Source organism: Pinus tabuliformis, chromosome 1_1, assembly GCF_031772625.1.
Source record: "Pinus tabuliformis cultivar Carrire ecotype Pingquan chromosome 1_1, CPIR1, whole genome shotgun sequence".
NCBI classification, from domain to species: Eukaryota; Viridiplantae; Streptophyta; class Pinopsida; order Pinales; family Pinaceae; genus Pinus; species Pinus tabuliformis.
In genome coordinates, this window is record NC_142297.1 from 953,377,670 (window position 1) to 953,402,030 (window position 24,361).

Sequence of the window (24,361 nt, forward strand, 5' to 3'; positions counted from 1 at the left end):
CAATATGCTTTGCTCGACCTTGAGCTCAACCTGCACAAGTATTTTCTATCATTTTCCTAAACTGACTGATTTTGGCCAATACTTAGCCAAATTCCTAACCTTCCAAGCTCCTACTTCCTTGCACTCACAAACTTGTGCTTCCTATTGCTTGGTTTCACCAACTCGTGCTGACCAAAACAATGAGTAAACTTGTGCCTTCATTCATCCTTTTAAAGGAAATTCAAATGGTTAAAATTAGTGAGTTTTCCAATTAATGAATGATTTATTTTAGATCTTGTTCTAACTACATGCACCATCTGTTTAATTTATATGATTTTACAACTGATAGTACACTATCCCTGAACTCTAGTTTCAACTGGGTCTTTCTCTGATCTAACATGCATGAGTGAATTATGAGTGAATCTTCAGTTTACTGGTTAATCACTGCAGGTTACACCACACTACAGTGGGTTACACCCCACTGCTACTCGTTACGCCACTGCTGGTGGTTACACCTCATTACTTGATCTCCCACTAATTCCTCCATTAGTTGGAACTAGTTTAATTGAGTTTAACTCAATTGAACTGAATTAAATAATTACAACTCAAAATAAACTCAACTAGTGCTCCTAATTGTAGGAGACACTCTACATGACTCTACTTAGACCCTCAACTAGCTAACTAAATCAAATTAACTTAATTATTACAAGTTGTCATGAGATGTGGAATTACAATTTAATTCCCAATTTAATTTAAGAACAAATTAAATTATAATTTTATTTCTAGATTATATTTTTAACATTTATTGTTGTTATTTTCAACACTCCCTCTTGACGAGAAAGGAACTCAACTCAATCTTGATCTGGTACCTTTGGAATGTTTTGCATGCAACTATTGTCATTGTTGTTGTTGTTATTGCAACATCTGCAACCAAAAAACATCCAAACAAAATAAATTGAATCAATTGTGTCTGCAAGTGTCTACTGGGAAAAAATTGTACAACTGCTGACTTTGCTATTGAGCCTCCTGCCCTGTTGTCAACACTGCTATGCACTTCTCAGTATATGAGTAATATTGATCATCCTACTACTAAATATTGTGGGCCTTCATAGCAAAGTAATGATCCATGAGAAAAAAAAACGGCTCAATGGATCCTGACCAATTTATGAAACTCTTGGACTAAGGTTTCATATCACCCCACCTCACACCTGGAGGTATGGTTGCATGTGCTCCCTATTCCCACTTGGCACGAAATTCCCCCCTACTGGAGGTCTCTTCTTGAGTGGATGTCTCCACTTGGTCTCCTCTTCACTTCTCCAATTGTGGATACTCCACAACTTGTTGAGGCTGCTTCTAACGCTGCATGTTGAAAAGTAGTTCATGTTCCCTCTCAACCACCAAGTCTCTAGTCTCTGCCTTGCTCCTCAAGGCTTTGCATGCATGAGCCAAATTTGATCTACTCATATTGTTGTTGCTATTGCTCCATTGCTGCTTCTGCGTTGCTGCTACAACCACTGCAATAATGAGTATGATCTCCACAAATTCTGAAGTACTAGCTTTCATAGGGTTGCTCCCTCTGAAACTAGACTCCCTCTAAGTCTCAATCTCCCTGAGGGAAATTTCATTGCTCCTCAATATACCAATATCAATGATCACAACCTTTTGTGTCATTAAACATTGTCTCATTAATCTTCCCACTTGCAGAATTCTTGCTCCACTAAGAAGTCTACACATAGGGTCTTTTGGATCTCCCCTGAACTAGAGCTCCATCAATCTGCAAGGACAACTTCGAATTCTTCTCTTACATCATGATTTCAGCTCTGATACCATGTAGAAATTTCTACAAAACTAGCTTTGATACTATGTATAAATTTATACAAATCTAGCTCTAATACCATGTAGAAATTCCTTGTAACTTCAAACTGCTAATTGTAATATACTAAAACAATAGACTTGAATCTACTCTACTTATCAATGAAACAATTAAACGATTGCAAAATCACAAAGCATACAAGAGAAAAAATTAAATCACACATAACACAATGAATTTATGGGGAAATCCACACCTAAAAACCCCTACTATATGTACATTGCATTAATCACAAAACATGAGAAGATTACAATGCTTTGCTCAAGATCGAGCAACCTCTACACTGTCTCTATCTATCTCATTGGTTCCTAGGAAAGCCTTGGATGAATACAATATGCTCTGTGCAACCTACACAAGTATTTTCTATCATCTGCCTCACTCACTGCCTTTGGCCAATACTTAGCCAAATTCCTATCCTTCTAATCTCCTACTTCCTTGCACTCACAAGCTCCACACACAAACTTGTGCTTCTTCTTGCATGGTCTCACCAACTCGTGCTCATCAAAAAAATGATTAAACTTGTGCCTTCATTCCTCTTTTTAAAAGCAATTCGAATTGTTAAAATTAGTGAGTTTTCTAATTAAGGAATGATTTATTTTAGGCCTTCTATTAAGGAATGATTTATTTTAGGCCTTCTTTTGACTGCATAATACACTAATGATTTTACAACTGATAGTACCTTGTCGTGAACTCCAACTCCAATCTCAACTCGCTATTTCTCTAATCTGACATGAATGAGTTAATTATGAGTGAATCTTCAATTTACTAGATGATTTTACAACTGATAGTACATTGTCCTAAACTCCAACTCCAATCTCAACTCGATATTTCTCTAATCTAACATGAATGAGTTAATTATGAGTGAATCTTCAATTTACTCGTTGATCACTGTAGGTTACACCCCACTACTCTAGGTTACAACCCACTACAGTAGGTTACACCCCACTACTCCAGGTTACAACCCACTACAGTAGGTTACACCCCACTACAGTAGGTTACACCCCACTACAGTAAGTTACACCCCACTGTTGTTGGTTACACACCATACAGCTGGTTACACCTCACTACTGGATCTCCCACTAATTCCTCCAACGGTTGGAACTAGTTTAACTGAGTTTATCTCAATTGGATTGAATTAATTAGTTAACTCAAAATAAAGTCAACTAGTGATCCTAATTGTAGGAAACACTCTACATAGCTCTAGTTAGACCCTCAACTCGAATTAACTGAGCTAACTAAGTCAAATTCACTTAGTTAACTATTACAAGTTGTCATAAGATGTCGAATTACTATTTATTTCCCAATTTAATTAAAGTACAAATTAAATTAGGATTTTCTTTTTTATGCTATTGTCAACTCCTGCTTGACCCTTGGCACCTTGGTGCTTGGTACACTTACATGGAGACCAGTAAGCCTATCTATAGGCTTCATTCCAACCAAATACAACTGGCATAAAACCATGGGCCAAAAATGTTATAGACATATTTGGGCACATCAACCCCAAACTTATATGTCGATAAACTAGGGCTCATCAACCCCTAAAAGAGTTGTTTTATACCCTAAAAGAACATAGTCATTTGATTACATCATTCCCAAAAAGTTCCACCTGAGAAACCATCCAGAAATGGCTTAAGCTGAACCATACTGACTGCTCCACTGGCAAGGTGCGATGCATACTGAGTGGTACACTGCCCAAGTGCAATGCATATTGATTAGGCCTTCTATAGGGTGCGATGGGCGAGGATGGACAAATGTCCAAGACAGTTTTCTAGGTGGTTGCTCATGGAATCTTCTAGAAACTTCTCCTATGCCACTTGCTTCTCTGAATTCACCCAGGGATGAGTAAGAGATCCAAGAAATATCCAAGTGGAACCAATTGTAACAAGTGGAATGACACTAATCAAACCCCAAAGTTGTCTCACACCCTTGCACACATCTATAAATGGATCCCTCATCTAAGAGATTCGGAGGCTGGAATATTGTGAATTGCAAGGAAGTGCTGATAGTTTGTAATTGAGGAAAGAGCATTGTATTGTTGGTGTGATCTTGCTATTTCATGAGGTGAAGAGGGATTGAAGCTGGGAGGATGATGCTGGATCAGACAATTGGGTTGTAATTCTCCCTTCTATTTAATAAAGTTCTTCAAGTTTTCTTCCATATGATTGTGAAATTGTGAATGTTATCATTTGTGAATGCTATCATTTGTTCATTATATATCTGATTCTGTAATGTTTATGTTGTAGTAGATCAAGATGCTTTGACGGTTCTTTGTTGCTGTACTTGTGCAGGTACTCTCCAAGCGGGTTAAGTACGGAGAGGAGTTGCAAGCTCGGTCAAGGGGGAGAGAGATCAAACAAGGGATTAAGCGGAAGTTCCAGGTTGGTTCCTTTATCTTTCTCTTATCTGTTGCACATAGAAGAAATCGTTGAATTGCTTTAAGCTGTTGTTTCTAGGGTAGCTGCCAAACCTAGAGGGCTAGTCGTTCGACAAGACACTAGTTTTCCCCGAAACAAATTGGTGACTCCACTGGGGAAGAACAGATGTTTGTTTGTTGTTATTGTTTGTTTTATAAACTATAGATAGAGCCTGAAGTTAGTCAGGTAGCCTTTGAACTTCTCTTGCTCTGCAATTTCATAGTAGATGAATGTTGCTTCAGTCAATCTTTGGTTTAGTTTATGAATTAAACATTGGACTTACAAGCATTCTAGATGCCCTTTTGGTAGCTCAGTAACCTCTCAAGACCTCCCTCTATACTTTGCTCTTTACTGTTCATCATAGCTCAGCCTAACTCATTGAAAACAGCTGCACATCTGAGCCAAAACCCACTTCAGTTGTGCTCCCTGGCCCATCGCACTGTCTGTCACTGTAACCCAGTATGCATCACACCTCCTGAGTGTAGTAAGTGTGATGCATCCCTGTTTCTATGAAGCCCAGGTGCGATGACTGACTAAACCTTTTTCCATTCTAGAAATTGGGGGTTTTTGACCTTGTTTTCAGTTTTGTTTAGTTGTTTTGCTGCTTATGAACAGTACCTCCTTACTGAAGCCTACTTGCATCACATAGATCAGCCTCCTTTAGATTAGGATTAGTGAATGTTTTTATGTATTTGTTCATCATTTACAATCCTTTGTCAAAAAGTTGCTTAAATCGATCTGTCGCTTTGATACAAAAAGTGTCGTAATTGTCATTTTGTGTCGAAAAGAGAAGTGTCGTGGATTCTTCCTTCCCTGGATAGTTGATTGTACTTTTCGTTATGTATTTGGTTTGATTTGTTTAAATTCGAAGTGTCAAAAGCATTTTTATTCAAAATTGAAAAGTGTCGTTTAGTCTTCCTTTCTCTTTTGAAAAAGAAATTGTCGAAAATGTCGCTTTGAGTAAAATATTTCAGATCTTTGCTACATTTAGTTTTCCTTTTTGGAATTTTTCACATTAAGGGGAATGAAAACAAATACATGCATTTGCATTTAGCATTTTGTAGTTTGTGTGCGAAAAATGATTTAGGAAAATGCACTAGTGTGTGCTCTTTTCTCTTTGTTTGAAAGAATTGTAATCTTCTTTCCCTAGTAGCTAGGATTTTCATTGCTCAAAATAAACAAAGATTGTTTATCTTTGTAGGTTGCATTTTAGGAATTTCAAAATCAACATCACGCGGTGAACCATTGAAAGGCAAACTTTAAACAAAATCAACTTCAAAATAAATTTCAATGAACCTAACAATGCTTTGGAACTTAACGCAACACATCTAGAGGTCTAGGCTAGAGACGTGTTCCGACGTCATTAAAACTAGTAACTATATTTTTCATTGAAGGTTGGGTGATTCCTCCTCCTTGATACGACAAGTGCTAGCATGGACTTGTGCTCCCTGTACCATCGCGTATATATTGAGAGACCATAATAGGCTTATATCCTTTATCCATAGGAAGCCGAGTCTACCTCCTTATTGATCGAAATGCACTGAACACAACATTTAGGAAGATTGACTGTCATCCATAAGTCCTTGGTAATTTCTCCTTAATTTATCACCAAGGTGTATATTGCAGTTTTGTGATTGGTTTTGTAATCCCTTTGTCTAGATTTTCCAAAGTAGTCACTTTCGTTCCTTTTTTACTCTTTAAAAGAAAAGGTCCATCTGAGCACTTGTCACTTCAGGCTCATTAAAAATCGAAGGGGAATAGAGTCATCTTTAGCTTTTTCTCGACTCTTAAAAACTGAAAAAGCAAAGTTGTGTCAAAGCGTCATTAAAATTAATTGAAATCAGAATAACATCCTTGTTCCTTAGTTGATCTTAGGTTGAGACATATGGCGTCGAATCCGGAGTCCACTGATCAAGGAATCCCTTTAGAGGGGAATCCTAGTCCTTTTTCCTCTTGGGGAAATATCGGTGCTCCTTATATGGCTACATTGTCCCTTCCGGGACTTACCATTGGCCTGCCAGTATGGTTGTTTTCAACCTTTGTGGTTCAAAATGCCGTGATTCCTCCGCAATCAAATCAACCTCCAGTTGATCCTCAAGTTGACCCTTCGCCTTCTTCCTCGTTTATTTCTCCCTCCCCTTCTTCCTCTTCGCTTGGTGAAAATAGCGATACTAGTAACCAAGTGGCTAAGAAGAAGAAGAAAGGGAAGGATAAGAAGAAGAAGCCAATTTAGCAAGGGGGAAACCAAGCAACCATTGCTTTGAATGCATCATCTGTTGAAAATCTGCATATTAGACTTCCCAAAGCCAAATTTCCATGCATAATTTGTGCGGGTGACCATTTTTCTCGAGACTGTCCTTACTTTCCTCGGATCTTGAAAGAATGGTCTTCCCGTTCACACCATCCTATGTCATCAACTTTTGCAGATCATGTTGGTAACACACCTTCAACTAGTGATAGTAAAGTTCATGAACAGAGGAGAAAGGTTAGGTTTCCATGTAGGTTATGTGAAGGGAACCATGCCCTTCACCTTTGTCCCTTTTTGGATGAAGCCAAAAGAGTGTTGGATAACCATCCTGCTTCACCGCAACGACTTCCATCTGGCTACAAGAAACTCTCCTTGAGTCCTTTACTAGTTGAAAAGTTGACTGACTTAAATCAACCGTCGGTTGAAACCACTCTCTCTGAAAGTGAATCTTATGAGTCTATACTCGACCAAAGTCAATAGGTCGAGGTGATAGTTGACCCAATTTCACCTTCAGATAATCGTACCCTTCCTGAAGAGAGTGAGAATGATACCGTTCAAATTCTTTTTGTTACTTCAGATTCTGATGAACTTGGGGGCAATCCGCCCGTTCCTTCACAACAGGAGGAAAATCCCCTAGTTCTCGTAACTCAAGGGGTTAATTCACCCATTTATTCGGTACCCCCTCCAAGTAGTCTAGTCACTTCCTTTGATTGGAATTGGCTGGCAAGATCCCGCCTTCCTTCTTACGTACCTTTTTGGATCATAATACAAGTTCGTAAAATGATCATGTTTGGCACTATTATAGATGAAGGGGAATAGTGAGTATCCTTTCCTCAACTGCTTGGAAAGCGCTTGGTTCGCCATCGCTTATGCCTATTACACAAAATCTGTTAGGCTTTAACAAAGGAACCAGTCGACCATTAGGAATCCTTCCTAAGTTACCTATCACTTTGGGAGGGAAAATTGTTCATCTGAACGTGATGGTAGTCCAAGGGCTGTTAGATTACAATCTACTCCTTGGACGTGACTATGTTTATAACATGGAAGCTATTGTTTCCCGCATGAAGGCAAAGTTGTCATCGTTGACCAGCTTTCATTTCCCAGTCCAAGCATAGTTGCAAGTCAATCATCATCCCTAAATGGTCCTTTTACGTCAACGGTATCGCTTGAACCTTCATTCCATCCACCCGATATCCAGGAGTAATCTGGTGAATGTAACGAAGCTTAGGGGGCATGCACCCTTGTCTATTCTGGACGCACCTAGTTGTAAAGATAAGTCTCCCTGTAGGTTATGTGATTGGTCTGACACACCATTCACCTTTGTCTATTCTGGATGAAGCCAAGGAGGTGTTTTGTCTATTCTGGACGAAAACCATCTTGCCTAACCACAATGATTCCCATCTGGTTACAAGAGACTCTCCTTTTCATCATGTTGGGGGCATGCAAACCATTTTCATTTCCATTTTTCAATTTTATTTTTCAATTTTTAGTTTTGTCGTTTTTCAATTTTTAGTTTTGTCATTTCAAGCTTATATAAAAAATAAAAAACTGCAACCAAGCATAGTTCCCCCATGGTTCAAGCTTGTCAAAAAATGAACCCACCTTCAACTAAATAACCTTTGTGATTGCCATTTTATCAGCCTTTTGAACCTTGGTTGTGTACCTCTCATCACCACCATCCCTTTGGCCGATCATACGCTTCCACTTGGTTGTTTTACCCCTTTTGAGGAACAGTTGCGATGAGTGGTCTTATTAGCCAGCCTCTTCATAGAATTCACCATGTTTTGAGAAGTTCCAAATTCACCAGAACCAGTTGCTACCCTAGACACCACTCGTTCCTCAAAATCGAGTCTCCTTTAAACCCTTTTCAGACTCGTTAAATATGAAAAGATTATCGAGTCTCCTTTAAACCCTTTTTAGACTCGTTAAATATGAAAAGATTGTCGAGCCCTTGACCTTTTCAGCTCATTAAAGTGATTGGAAATGTCATCCCTCCCGTATTATTTTATCCTTTTTCGGACCCGAGGGATTATCTCACGAAAAAGTTCGAGCGCTTGTCTTTTTCGGCTCATTAAAGTGATCGGAAAAGTCATCCCTTTTGTATTATTTTATCCTTTTTTAGACTTGAGGGATTATTTTACAAAAAAGAACTCGTGGAGTGTTATTTTCGTCCCTTTTCAAACTCTCTAAACATGAAAAGGATTGAGTTATCCTTGTCGTTAAACTCGTTAAAACAATAGCGACAAACTTGTCCATTCTAGATGAGACCGAGTTTCACTGTCGCTAGACTTGTTAAAACATAGCGACAGGTTTGCTCGAAGGGCGAAATATAGAACAAGCATATGTTATCCTCCTTAAGCTTGACAAAAATAAAGAGGTACTGGTCAGCAATAATTGGGGAAAAAGGGAAGAAACTTGAAGAATTTATGGTAGCAGGTCGCTCTTGAACATGACACTTTCACTCCATCACCATGATTGAGTCGGGTTAGGTTATTCCTTTCACCGGTCATCTCACCATTGGTCTTTCATACCATCCATATTTTGGGGTTAACGCTACCAATCCATCTCAGTGTCGCCGACATGTTCAAGAGAAGTCATTCAGTTGAGAAACCACAATCCAGTTAATGTCTCATCCACTGCAATACCTCCAACCTTCATTTTTTCATGGCTGACATTCCTGAACCTTGTGTCGTCAGTTCGTTTTCACCTCCAGAAATCATTTGCTTCATTTCATGTCGTAGATGTGGGATACATTAAGGCCCTCCTACGATGGGTCACTTCTTGTCGACATCAGCTCATTATCCAAGAAGTTGACTTAGAAACACCCATTTCAATGCTTTGAAGCTTGCATGCCTCAATGGCAAGTTTCTCACTTTCGGCGACAGGTTAACATCAATGACCTTCGACCGAAAGATTTTGCATGGTGTTCGACATCGGATCATATATTCACACCACGTGAATTGTACTATAGTACCTTAAGGGTCATTATCATTATCAGTGATTCCTCTCGCGCCTGTTAACAGCTCACATTATTGGCTGGTAATCAGGCGATGTCTTTCCATGTTCGACTTCAGAACATCTCTTCACATGGATTGACTTGTACATTGGGCGAAGATTGAACGAGTTTGAAGACCCTGGATCTAGTTTCATCCATCCGAGCTGCGATATATTCAGGGATATAAAAACATCAAATGTACAAAGGCGCTGCACAGATAGTCATCTGAACCAAGGATGATGACTCTACATCTGAAGAATCACCAGTCTGCATCTACAGACGACTATCTGATCTATGTACATGAAATGAATTTATAAAGCTGAGCATGGGAATGCCTCCCTCAGCTAGATCATGAAAATTATATTATGATGATGTATTGTATTGTAACTTATGTAGGTCACCTTCCAGTTTGAAACCTTGGATCCTCATGATAAAGCATTTCACCCGACATCAAGATTTACGACTTCATGCTTTAGGGGGCAATTGTTATAGACATATTTGGGCACATCAACCCCAAACTTATATGTCAATAAACTAGGGCTCATCAACCCCTAAAAGAGTTGTTTTATACCCTAAAAGAACATAGTCATCTGATTACATCATTCCCAAAAAGTTCCACCTGAGAAACCATCTAGAAATGGCCTAAACTGAACCATACTGACTGCTCCACTGGCAGGGTGCGATGCATACTGAGTGGTACACTACCCAGGTGCAATGCATACTGATTAGGCCTTCTATAGGGTGCGATGGGTGAGGATGGACAAATTTCCAAGACAATTTTCTAGGTGGTTGCTCATGGAATCTTCTAGAAACTTCTCCTATGCCACTTGCCTCTCTGAATTTGCCCAGGGATGAGTAAGAGATCCAAGAAATCTCCAAGTGGAACCAATTGTAACAAGTGCAATGACACTAATCACACCCTAGAGATGACTCACACCCTTGCACACATCTATAAATGGATCCCTCATCTACGAGATCTGGAGGTTGGAATATTGTGAATTGCAAGGAAGTGTTGATAGTTTGTAATTGAGGAAAGAGCATTATATTGTTGGTGTGATCTTGCTATTTCATGAGGTGAAGAGGGATTGAAGCTGGGAGGATGATGCTGGATCAGACAACTGGGTTATAATTCTCCCTTCTATTTAATAAAGTTTTTCAAGTTTTCTTCCATATGATTGTGCAATTGTGAATGTTATCATTTGTTCATTATATATCTGATTTTGTAATGTTTATGTTGTAGTAGATCAAGATGCTTTGACGGTTCTTTGTTGCTGTACTTGTGCAGGTACTCTCCAAGCAGGTTAAGTACGGAGAGGAGTTGCAAGATCGGTCAAGGGGGAGAGAGATCAAACAAGGGATTAAGCGGAAGTTCTAGGTTGGTTCCTTTATCTTTCTCTTATTTGTTGCACATAGAAGAAATTGTTGAATTTCTTTAAGCTGTTGTTTCTAGGGTAGCTGCCAAACCTAGAGGGCTAGTCGTTCGACAAGACACTAGTTTTCTCCGAAACAACAAAACCATGTGCCTGAAACCACTAGATATAGACTTTCATTCCCAAATCAAGGTTAATGATAACAATCTTAAGTGGATTTAAGATTTTCTTTCAAACGAGGCCGAAAGAAAGAGGAGCTCACTAAAATTTCTCTTCAAAGAATGAAGAGAATGCCAACTATGGAAATCAAATTAGATTGGTCTAGACCGTAAAGTATATGATTGCACAAATTGCTTGTACCTGGGATCTTTGTTCCCAGGAAACGAACAGCGACGCTGAAGCTAACTTGTTCGGGCGTGAAGCTAACCCATGCTCTGCTTTGATCTACGCCTTATCTATGTGTGCTTGCTGAATGATGAATTTTCTCTCCTATATAGCTTCAATCTGCCTCAAACCTTACCTTACATGCAACACAAGGGAAGTCACAACTCACAATCATTAGTTTGCATGCAAAGCTAGAAAAGGCAAATAATTTGCATGCACGACTCAAAAAGCCAACTAGGAATGAGAGTTAACATGAGTTGGGAAAGGAAATTGAGAAAGGAGGCGAAACGAAAACGTTCTAGGAGAAACAAATAAGTGTTTTGCATGATCCACCATGAGAAACGATTCATTTCGCAAGAAACCAGTTTCTGGCCAATGAAACTAAGAACGAAGAACAGGCGTATAAGACAACGTTTCTCATGTCGTCTCATTTCTAGAGTGGTTTTTCTCATAAACGATGCCCAACGTCCTATTTTTGAATCAGTTTATGTTTTCAAAAATAATTTCAAATAACAAAAAATTGTTTCGCCAAATTCTGATCAAAAATCTAAAACTTGTAATAATTAGATAACACTTTATTGATTAATTTATGTTTTATATAATAAAAGTTTAAAAATAAAAATATATAAATTTAGTGTAATAAAGTTAAAAAATTAAATTAATTTTTTAAAAACAGAAATAATGTGAATTTGTAATAATTAAATGATGCAAAATAACCGGCCAACTATCAAATTCACTTGAATTAAAAAAATTAATTAATTAAAAAAACAACTATAAAATAAAAATTTACTCCAATGTAACCCTACCAAACTGAATTACAATGAATCGATCACTTATCAAGGAGCTCCCGAGATAGTCATCCACCACATCATTAGTCATCGTACTAAGCGTATTAAAGCTATACTATTTTTTGTTGATGTGATGAAGAGTATTAAAATTTGCAGCTAAACTATAATCTTTTTCTCATAGAAAATTTTGCAAGAATATGGGTTAATAATATTTAGTTTTAAGGATATGATTTAATAGTTAGCTGGGAAGATTTAGTCCTCACATATTGTAGTGGTCTACTTTTTAACATTATTACTTATATTTATTAACTATTTCAGACATAATTTCTTTAATTAAAATATATATATATAAAAAAAACGAAAATTTTCATTTAAATTAATTTTACAAAAATACCTGCTAAAAAAATGAAGTGTCTGTAACTTTCTTATGAATGATAACATCCTATTGGTGGAGGCAGATCCTGCTTTCAATCAATATTAAGGAAAAAAATGACTTTTTTAGACAAAAAAAAATTTCGTAGTTCTAAAAATTTGTTAGGAGAGATAATTGAAAGGGATGATGTATTCCTCCCCTAACAAATTTTACAAGAATATAAATCCAAGTGTCTGTAACTTTCTTATGAATGATAAACATCTTATTGGTAGGCAGATCTGGCTTTTAATCAACATTAAGGTTGGCTACCAAAAAAAATTAAGCTTTCTCATTAGACAAAAAAGTTGCATGGTTCTAAAAAAATTGTTATAAGAAATCACTGGAAATCACTGAAAAGGATGATTTATTGGTCCTGGCAACAAATTTTGTATGATAACATCCTATTGGTGGAGGCAGATCCTGCTTTCAATCCATATTAAGAAAAAAAAATTGACTTTTTTTAGGCAAAAAAATTTTCATAGTTCTAAAAATTTGTTATGAGAGATAATTGAAAGGGATGATGTATTCCTCCCCTAACAAATTTTACAAGAATATAAATCCAAGTGTCTGTAACTTTCTTATGAATGATAAACATCTTATTGGTAGGCAGATCTGGCTTTTAATCAAGACTAAGGTTGGCTACCAAAGAAATTAAGCTTTCTCATTAGACAAAAAAGTTGCATGGTTCTAAAAAAATTGTTATAAGAAATCACTGAAAAGGATGATTTATTGGTCTTGGCAACAAATTTTGTAAGAATATGTGCTAAGAAAATCCAAGTGTCTGGAACTTTTTTTTATGAATGATAACATCTTATTGCTGGGCAGATCCTGCTTCCCATCAACATTAAAGCTGCTCTGTTTTAAATTTAATTTAGTGTCACTGGTAAAGAAAAAAACCAATAAAACAAATTTAATTTTTTTTATTAAACAAAAATGTTTTATGGTTTTAAAAATTTGTTGAGCTTAAAGGCTTATTTTACAGCCCAATATGATGTGTAACCCGTTATCAAAGTTGAAATTTTGCTATATCAACTAAATAAAAAAAATAAAAAACACAGTGAAAAAATTAAATCCCTCTCAGCTCATCCATATTTAAAATAATCTATACTGATTATAAGAGATAACTAAAAAATGATTTACCTTTATGAGATGGCAGAATCTTGCTTAAACATTCATCATACTCTTCAGAATGATATTGAATGGAAATTTCATTCCAAATTTCTGACCATGACTTGCGATCAACAGGGTTTTCACTACCATTTTGCTTAGCTTTAAGAGCCGTCAATATTGCAATTTCTGCTAATACGGCTGAAGAATCCAAGACAGTGCAAGATAAATCGAAGTCTGAGACAATGGTATATCGGTGTTTGGCAGAATGACCTTGCTTCAATAAGGGAACCGAAGTTCTCTGCTCCAAAGGCATAGCATAAAAGAACTTTATCTCTTGTTTGAAGGCGTGAGAATATAACCTCTCCTGGACTTCATTCTCTTCCCTAGTTAACGGCTTAGCCAGTTTGTCCAGCACCCTTTCAGCTGTTAATGATGGTCCCTGCCACAACCACAGCTTGAATCATCAATATTCTATTTTCTTTCATAATCATTCACAATATAACCAAAACTAAAACATACATATGGCTACTGGTTGTAAAATTAACCTGATCTTGAAGAAAGATCCGTTCAATCCACTCCTTGTGTGGGTGATCAAAATTAGATTCTGAGGCTCTGGTAATTTCATGCCCCAAGAAATTATAAAGCATCGAGCAAGGGGTCAGAGTAGCTATTGTGTATGCCGGTATTTTTGTTTTTTCAACAGGATTTAGCCCCTTCCCTCCTTCCACCTTGCCAGCAGCGGTTGCTAGTAAAAATTTTGAGTACTCGAGTGTCACCATATTGGGAGAGCACTCCTTTTCATTAATCATTCCTTGTTTTTTCTTTAAATCCTTCAAAAACACACACCAAATCGAAAATCTCAGTCATATATAAAGTCATAAATAAAATATTTCGGTATCTATGTGAACTAAACTAAATTTTATAAAATGATGGATTAATTAAAAAAACAAAAATTCTATTTTCACTTTTGACAATGAGCAAGATGTATAATACTCATATTTTTAATTTTTTAAATATATATCACAACACATAAATAAACTTTTTGCATATCTATAAGAACTAATTTATAGTATATAAAACAATTGAAAAAAATAAAATCTTATGTTTAAAACATTTGTAATTTTACTATTCTACTTTTTGGTCCTTTCTTAGGTATATGTCTTTTTGTCAATTTTGTATGAAACCCAACAAAGATTGGTTGGAATTGCAAGTTTACTCTGAGTACTCTATACAATACAAATGACTAATAGGATTTTCAATGCATCCAATCCATTTATGCATTCAAAAATACGATTTTAACCATGAAATAGGATATATATATATATATATTAACCTGGCAAGGGGACCAAATATTTTAAAATGAAAACCCTTTTTCAAGTTTTGCACTCAGGTTTGCACCACAGAAAATTGATTTGTGATTAAGATGGATTTATACTGGTTATTAAATGGATGATAAAGAATTAACCTCCATGGAATATGTTGGAATATTTATAGTAGTATTCACAAATTAAGGGTTAAGATTATTTCCAAGTTAGTTATGCTCTTTTAATTACTTTATATCAAATTTATTAATTAAAGAAAATTTCCTATCGTTACATGTTTTTTTAAAAACTCATATGTTAATTATTTTGATTTAAAATAAAGTTATAATTTACTTGATTATTATGAATTTTTTAAATTTGGGTAATCTATGTGTTATGGGGTAAGTGTTTGATGTTTATCATGACTTATGTTTTTGAGCTTTAACCAACCATTTAATTTATATAGTAATAATAATTCATCTAAAATACATTTAAATTTTGTTTTTGCTTTTTTCTTTTTCTTTTTAAATTACAATTTAAATTTGATATACATTTTGTTATTTTAAATGTACTTTTAAATACATAAATAAATTCAAAATATTGAAAACTTTTTGAAATATTTAAATTATACAATCTACATAACTTTTAATTTATAACTTTAATAATTTTTATTAAAATTTTAACAAAATTACTAATAAATCTTATTATAAAAATGTACACAAAATATAAAACAATTAAACTACACTCACAAAAATATATATCCAATAACACTACCTGCAATTGTTGAGCATATTTCACAGCTTCTTCTCTTACATGTCTTATTGAATCCTTCCGATTCTTATTATCTTTATTGCCTTCGCAACCTTCTGCCAGCTTGCACCTAAATCAAACCAATGAAGCATCTATTTACAATTAATTCTCCATTTATTGAATAACAAGGGCTGGTTCAAAGTTTCTCAGGGCCTCATGATCTCTGAAGTAGTTGAAATTTTAGTATTTAAGTAACTAATTTAATTTTTGAGGATATATTTTTTTTTTTAAATTGTGTTCATGAAATTGAAATGGCTGATATTTTTGGTGAACATTTCTTAAAAACCAAAAAATAATAAAAAAAGATTAATTAATATTAATTTTAATTATTAAGTGATTGAATTGAGATGTTTATTCTGCAGCCCAAGTATGATGTGTAAGGTTGTTTGTCAGTCATTAAAGTTGAAATTTTGTTCATGTTCGCCAAAATAAAATAAAAATTAAAAATTAAATCCCTCTGTATTCATGTTAGATCTGTATTTAAATAATATCTACTAATAAAAAAATTTGCATGTAAAGAAATTGGATCTTTCTAAACATATACTACATTTGTATTTAAGATAGATCTATACTAATAACAATTTTATATACCAATTATTCAAAATTAAAACCATAAAACTAGACAGCTCCTATCAAAATAAAAACAAAACTGCACTGCAAGGATCTTACGCTTCTACATATTTTTTCAGAAAATAATAACCCTGGTCAATGTAATTCTCCAAAATCTTTCTTTCGAGTGTCCCTGCCGCTAAAGTTATCACAAAAGGACTATACAGTGCAAAAACTGCATCATTCTTGAACTTTGCCCATAACCTACTGCTCAATCCTCCCATCGTGTTCAGCGAATTAAGAGTTTTCGGGAATGCCATGGAACCTGGAAACCCGTATTTCCTGAATACTCGCAAAAATCTAACCTAGACATGATTTAATAAGAGTGAATGGTATGTCTAACCTTTATGGAATTTTGCGCTGAGGAATATGTCACTTTAATATATTTAATTTGGGAAATAGGTAAATAAGAATCTTTTTTTCTTTTCTTTTTTTTTAATGTGGTATACAGGGGTTTTTTAATCCAATATTGGATTTTATTCTAACCTAAGCTCATATATATATTAGATTTTATTCTAGCCTAAGCTTATATATAGTATTATATGATTTAATAAGAATGAATGGTATGTCTAATCTTTATGGAATTTTGCACTGAGGAATATGTCACTTTAATATATTTAATTTGGGAAATAGGTAAATAAGAATCTCTTTTTCTTTCCTTTTTCTTTGATGTGGTATACAGGAGTTTTTTAATCCAATATTGGATTTTATTCTAACCTAAGCTCATATATATATTGGATTTTATTCTAGCCTAAGCTCATAAATAGTATTACATGATTTAATAAGAGTGAATGGTATGTCTAATCTTTATGGAATTTTGCACTGAGGAACATGTCACTTTAATATATTTAATTTGGGAAATAGGTAAATAAGAATCTCTTTTTCTTTTCTTTTCTTTTGATGTGGTATACAAGCCTTTTTTAATCCAATATTGGATTTTATTCTAACCTAAGCTCATATATATATTGGATTTTATTCTAGCCTAAGCTCATATATAGTATTACATGATTTAATAAGAGTGAATGGTATGTCTAATATTTATGGAATTTTGCACTGAGGAACATGTCACTTTAATATATTTAATTTGGGAAATAGGTAAACAAGAATCTCTTTTTCTTTTCTTTTCTTTTGATGCAGTATACAGGTGTTTTTTTAATCTAATATTGGATTTTATTCTAACCTAAGCTCATATATATATTGGATTTTATTCTAGCCTATGCTCATATATAGTATTACATGATTTAATAAGAGCGAATGGTATGTCTAATCTTTATGGAATTTTGCATTGAGGAACATGTCACTTTAATATATTTAATTTGGGAAATAGGTAAATAAGAATCTCTTTTTCTTTTCTTTTCTTTTGATGTGGTATATAGGTGTTTTTTTATCCAATATTGGATTTTATTCTAACCTAAGCTCATATATATATTAGATTTTATTCTAGCCTAAGCTCATATATAGTATTACATGATTTAATAAGAGTGAATGGTATGTCTAATCTTTATGGAATTTTGCACTGAGGAACATGTCACTTTAATATATTTAATTTGGGAAATAGGTAAATAAGAATCTCTTTTTCTTTTCTTTTCTTTTAATCTGGTATACAGGTGTTTTTTTATCCAATATTTGATTTTATTCTAACCTAAGCTCATATATATATTTACGCCGTAAGGCGTTCCCTATGAAATTAACTCCCCTCTTGTCACACCTGTCTTGCTATAATCCGTCTGATTGAAATGTTAGACGATTCAAATAATTGCCATCGTTGGATTAAACATATAGTTATAACTGAAGCCATACTGATTTGAAATGCCACTCCTTGGAAACCCAAATCAATGGCACTCCTGGAAAACCGAAATCAGTGGATTCCCCTGCTCGATGCCCCTCTTTGGAACCCAGCGCTTTCCCTGCTGAAGGAAACATTCTTGCTCAATGCCCCTCCTCGGAAACCCAAATCAGCGGAGTACCAGCCCTTGTTTCAAGAGTCCTCGCAACAGGAAGAAAAAGTCTCAGGAAGAGGATATTAACAATGGGCTCAATCCTGCTTCTGCTGCCATTGCTGGAGAGAACCGTGATCGTAATTTTAGTGCGAAAACATCTAATGGGTGTGTGAAAAGCTCTGGTGGGCCTCTGTAATCCAATATTTCATAAACACCTTCGTTGGCTAATGCCTCTGGGATTCATTCATGTAAATCTATGAGATGTGCTGCTAACTACCCAGATTGGGGTTTGGTCAATTTCAAGGCTCAACCCCACAAATTCCTTGTTGCAAAGAGGCATGATCGGCCTGAGAAGGAACCCGTTGAATGCAAATGCAGTGAAAGGAAAGCAGATGGAGATATATCTAGAAAATGTGCTTGTGTTGCTTCCAAGGAAATGAGGGCTTCTCAGGAGGAGTTTTGCAAGGAGAATCTACAGTTAACACCTTCAAATTGTACGGAAGAAGAAGAACATACAGAAAGAGGTAAGGACTGCAAAACCCATGGCTCTAATGTGAATCTTGAGATTGCAAATGCTGATAAACGTCATGAATTTGAATGCAATGTAGATGGAAGATATGGGTTTGCTGAGAAATCTTTCCCTGCTGAAGGAAACTTTCTTGCTCAATGCCCCTCCTCGGAAACCCAAATCAGCGGAGTCCCAGCGCTCGTTTCAAGAGTCCTCGCAATAGGAAGAAAAAGTCAGGAAGAGGTTCGGTCAAGGCTCAACCCCGCAAATTCCTTGTTCCAAAGGGGCATGATCGGCCCGAGAAGGAACCCGCTGAATGCAAACACAGTGAAAGGAAAGCAGATGGAGATATATCTAGAAAATGTGCTTGTGTTGCTTCCAAGGAATTGAGGGCTTCTCAGGAGGAGTTTTGCAAGGAGAATCTGCAGTTAACACCTTCGGATTGTGCGGAAGAAGAAGAACATACGGGAAGAGGTAAGGACTGCAAATCCCAAGGCTCTAATGTGAATCTTGATATTGCAAATGATGATAAACATCATGAATTTGAATGCAATGTATATGGAAGATATGGGTTTGCTGAGAAATCTAGTATAGTTCTTCCTTGTAATCAATTTATGGATGACAATGACCAATCAGCGCAATCGAAATACGGGTCTACATTGACAAAGGAATACTCTCGCTCCAAGAACTGCGTGGATTTATCAATTCGTGGGTGGCAGATGAAGTTGATGGTGTGCAGCCTCATTCATTGCCCATTCTTTCGCAGTTCATTCTTTTCTCTGAAAGCTTCTCCCTCCCAAATTGTTGCACCTTCACCCATTTTTAGCACAACTTATCATCTCATTTCAGGCCAAAAGTTTGCAGGTTTAATCCGAACTTGCAGCAGACCAGGAGGATGAAGAGGAGCACCAGGAGGACGAAGAGAAGCATTGAGGTCCATGGTGTCTGATTCATCTGCAAACTCCAAGCCTTTTGAAGTTCTCTTTGTTTGCCTTGGTGAGTACCATCCATCCAATGATTCAACGAGTTCGTTCGGTATCGGTCATTGTTAGCGATGATGCTTCCATAGTGTCTACCATTATTGTCAGCCATTCAATTGTAGAAGATTATAGTATATTGTACACTATAGATCCAAAGCCTGAAGCCAAGCACAATTCTCTGTATCATGCCTGACTTGAGCGAACTAAATTTTTGTAGTTCTATTCAATTCAACTAAAGGAGCTAGGTTCTTCGTAGCTTCTATATTCTTAAAAACCCTGACCCAATTTCTCATCTATGTTTCTATTAGAACAAATCATAATAAACTGGCACTGGAGATTTTTACAGTCATACAATCCACCCAATGATTGCAGAGAGCAAATTTTAGTAATGCCTGAATACCAGCGAATGTCCGGTTAGGACATAGAAATTTTCTTCTACCCTTTTGAGCGTTTCAAGAAGAAACATGATGTGAGGGGCTGCATCCTCCGACTGAGGTGCCAGGTCTAAGGGATAACTATTCTGTTAAAATCCTCTGAGATCTGCACCTAGCCTCATTCCTTGGTGCCATATGGATGGGGTAGCCCACAGTGAGAAAGCTTGGGGGACAGCTTAACACTTCGCCAACCTCACTAGTGAATCAATATCCCCTTAGGCTATTAATGCTATGGGTGTGACCTCTCAAGCCAGGGTGGGTGCCTGATAATCAAAGAGTTAAGTTTGAGCTGAAAGCCGTGCAGCTCAAACATGAAAAAAATGACTGCAATATATACCTCTAATTTAAGGATTATTAAAACTTAGGATGTACAGTTTCCTGAACATCCGATGAGATTTAGTACACGGTTACTACAGAAATATATGGAATCCACCAATTAGGCTAAACTGGTCTAATGCAAGGTAACAACCAACGTTATGGAACTACAACAAAATTAAGATAGCTCATTGGGCTACTTTTGTACAAAATGATACTACTACGATAGACTACATATTTATCATCGTTTGTCCATAATTGGACAACCATCTCTCTGACGAGTTTCAAACTAGCCTAAGGTGCCCGCAAGGGGATTTTGTCATCCTTGCCTTGCTATTGTGAAGCTTACAGAATTAGTGGATATCACTGAACAACTTTACAACCCGTTAAGCTAGTTACCGACAACCAACTGTCAAAAATACAAAAGGACATAGACACTAAAGGCTGTGCACTATCCTTATGTGCCTTGTTGTCTAAATTCTATTGAAGTTCTGCAACGCAGAGACCCGCATGGCTATCCCTTGTCCTATCATTGTTAGATCCCTGATACATCATCAGAGTGTTTTAGCAGCTGCTTTTATATATATATATTTATATATAAAAAGGAATCAGCAACTAAGCCGGGTACAGGTTTGAACTTGCATGATATGGAGTCAATTGTGACTACTACCACTATAACTTTTAGGTGAATCTATGCACGCTCCCACACACTGTCCACAAAGTTAATTAAAGATTTTGGACCACAAACTTTACATAAGACTTTATATGACATCCACCGCCGATTGAGCTGCCCAGGGACTATTAGTGGTGTTAGCTTTATCAAACAACAATGCTTAGATTTATTTTGGAACTCATAGGTAGAATAGCTTTGATTGCCACAATAGGCACGCTGCTTATCATGCCCATTGCCATTCCATCTATGACATGTTTTTGGTTTATCCAAGAGCTTTCAGTTTGCGGTTCTCTACACATTTTCAAATTCTCAAAGTCCCATCAAGGTAAGTAATAGTCATACAGACAATAACTCTACGATAATATATTTTTAACAGCCTTAAATATTTATACCGAGCACAGAAATACCATTAAATATTTTCATTGTTGTTTAAGGACCAACTGTTGACAAAATCCTGGCAGTTTTTACGATAAAACCAGATCTGAGTAAAATTGCTAGAGAAATTAGTATGGAGTCTAGGGGCTAAATGCCAACTCTTGATTGGGTGGAAGCTGCGGGGCAGCTGGGGTTGTTAGTTAGGGTACAACTTTGCCATGATGACACAAGATAAAGAAATGGTACATTAACGGGGAACTGGGTCCTCATGAATAAGGAGGGCCTAATTACTATATACAAGAGATTATTATAGCCATTCTCACACAGTTGTGTATGATTTTTCAATATTTTGGTTATTAAGAGATATTTTCCTATTTCTAAGAGATGTAGATGTGTCTCATCATTATTATACTTTTGAGCCACACTGCCTTTCTATATTTGGTGTATTTAGTATTTTAGTATTTCTCTAGTTATTTCTGGTAACTTAGAGCATTACATCAAGGCCCAGCCTTGGATGTGGAAGAGAGAGGAAGGGAAATCTCACCTCAGAAAGGCCTTGGCTTTGTCTCAACTATTTTCCCCATCATACAACCCCTGAAAGCAAATGCTTTGATGATCAATCTTAATGGACTAGGGCTTATCCTTTAACAAATAAGCCCTTCTACTTCTAAGGAAGAAATCAAATCAAACGCTGTGATGTGCGGAGGGCCATTGAAACAAGGGTCTGACTCTTGACATGATCACTTTGTTTGCTACTTCCAATTGCCTGAACTTTCTAAGTTCAATGGTCAATTTACTGCTTCCATAAGGTCTCTCCATAGTATGTATTTTCTAGATTATTTTTGTGTGTTTCTGGTTGTCAGTTTCATGTCAAAACAGAGCCGGTCACCAAGGAGTGTGGCTTATTATGCTCTTTGCACTCAATGTTTGTGTCTTTAGTCATTAAATCTAGCTGAAACATTTTAGTGGAATCCAGGGCCAAGGATTTGGTTTCCATCTTTCTGTTTTTAGTGCTGAGTGATGCATTTCAGTTTTATTTAAATACGTGAGCCCGCTTCATGTTTACATAAGTTGTTGAGTTTATAATGATACACATTTTTTAATATTTAATCATGAGTTCAACTTGCCAGTGGAAAATGGAACAAAAAGAACAATCACATGAGATAATATCCACTATAAACTTCTTCATAAAAACTTTGTAGAATAATTACCAATTCATGGTAACTAAATATTTCATGTAGAGTTATGCATTACTTCAGTCCTTTACAAAGCAGAAATTCTAGTAACTAGTTACCATTGATATCTCAATGCTCATGATTGCTTTTTCAGGGCCGTGATGCATATCAGTGTCAAGAAGGATAATGATTATTAGCTGTGGAAAAATTATTATCTGATTTGTCAAGGATAATGATTTGTTATTGGCTCCTATTGTTGCAATTGGGAATGATAAAAGCATTGCAAGTTTAGATATCTTAAGTAGTTGAAAAAATATTTGCTAATCTCTCCAGGAAAATAATCTCTTTTTATTCTTGTTCTTGGAAGGCAACATTTGTTGGAGTCCCACTGCAGAGGCTATATTTTGTGATGCTGTGCAGAAAAGGGGATTGACATCAACATTCAAAATTGACTCTGCTGGAACTATTGACTACCATGAGGTAGGTTCTAGCTTATCATGGGTCAAGGCTAATTGAATCGGTATTTTTGTCTATTATAATGCAATAAATAGGTATCACGTATTAATATGTTGAAATTATTTGAAGGGCGATCCTGCAGATCCCAAGATGAAGAATGCAGCCAAGAAACGTGGAATAGAGATAACTTCTATATCAAGGTCTATATCACCTACAGACTTTAAAGAGTTTGATCTAATACTTGCAATGGACAAGCAGAACAAAGGTAAATAAAAAGCATAAATGGCATATAAAACTCCCAAAATTTTCAGTTTCATTTGCTAAGTTGTTCCAAACAGAATCTAATAAGCCGATACTGTTGTTAAATTCAGCAAAATGTACATTAAATTTTGTCTATGTTATTGTTAACATATGCTTCTAATTAGTTTCTAAGTTGTGTGCAAAAATAAATTAATAACATGGGATGGATATATTTTGTAGTTGACATATTGACAATTCTCCTTCAGTGCCCCAACGCACAAGGCCTTTATTGCTTTTTCCAGGTAATTGGTTACATTTGGTATTCTTTATCATTTCCCTGTGATACTCATACCATGGAGGAAGCCATTTTTATAGTCAGATGGAGAAAGTGGGGGGAGCAAAATAGCTGTGAGATATCAAATGGACAATTACTGTGCCAATGGCTTGCAACCTTGGAGCTCTGAAAAGCTTCCTACAACAGTGGTATGAGAACTCAACTTTGCTCAATTATAGTGAAGTTTTAGTGTGATAGCATCTGAGATTTGTTTTGAGGTTGGTTCTCTCTTTAACTGATTTTTTGATTTTGTGTGTTGTTGGCATTACAGATGTGCCTGATACTGCACTGATATTGAGAAAGCACACCCTTCCAATGAAGCTATTTTCTTGCATGTTATTCAATGAATTAGAAATCTTCAATCCTCAGGATCAGTTGCCATTTGCATATGTAAGAGACATGATGACACCCAAAGTGAGGATTCACATGTTCGAATCAGCCATTTTTAATACAATAACAAATGAATATTGACACTCTTACAAAGTCAATCGAAGCATTTTCAAAGAGCCTCCTTTGGACCTGCAAATTTCTTTGGGTTATGAATCCAGCGCCTGCAAATCGTATCTGGACAGAATGTGGGCTGCATATTCCGTTTGATTGTATTAATTCATTTCAAATTTGATTGGATACTAAGATTATAG

General features: G+C 36.0%; 1 protein-coding gene across 1 annotated transcript in view; it reads right to left on the reverse strand.

The window, feature by feature from the left end:
* The window catches only part of LOC149217655 (bifunctional TH2 protein, mitochondrial-like), a 56,763-nt gene extending 40,191 nt beyond the window's left edge, over nucleotides 1–16,572 (reverse strand). The window contains exons 1-4 of the mRNA XM_089390317.1: nucleotides 16,351–16,572; nucleotides 15,646–15,751; nucleotides 14,116–14,400; nucleotides 13,601–14,009 (exon numbers count right to left, since the gene is read on the reverse strand). Coding sequence (XP_089246443.1) covers nucleotides 13,601–14,009; nucleotides 14,116–14,400; nucleotides 15,646–15,751; nucleotides 16,351–16,550 — 1,000 coding nt within the window. The 5' untranslated portion in view covers nucleotides 16,551–16,572. The remainder of the gene's footprint in view (nucleotides 1–13,600; nucleotides 14,010–14,115; nucleotides 14,401–15,645; nucleotides 15,752–16,350) is intronic.
* Nucleotides 16,573–24,361: the final 7,789 nt, after the last annotated feature.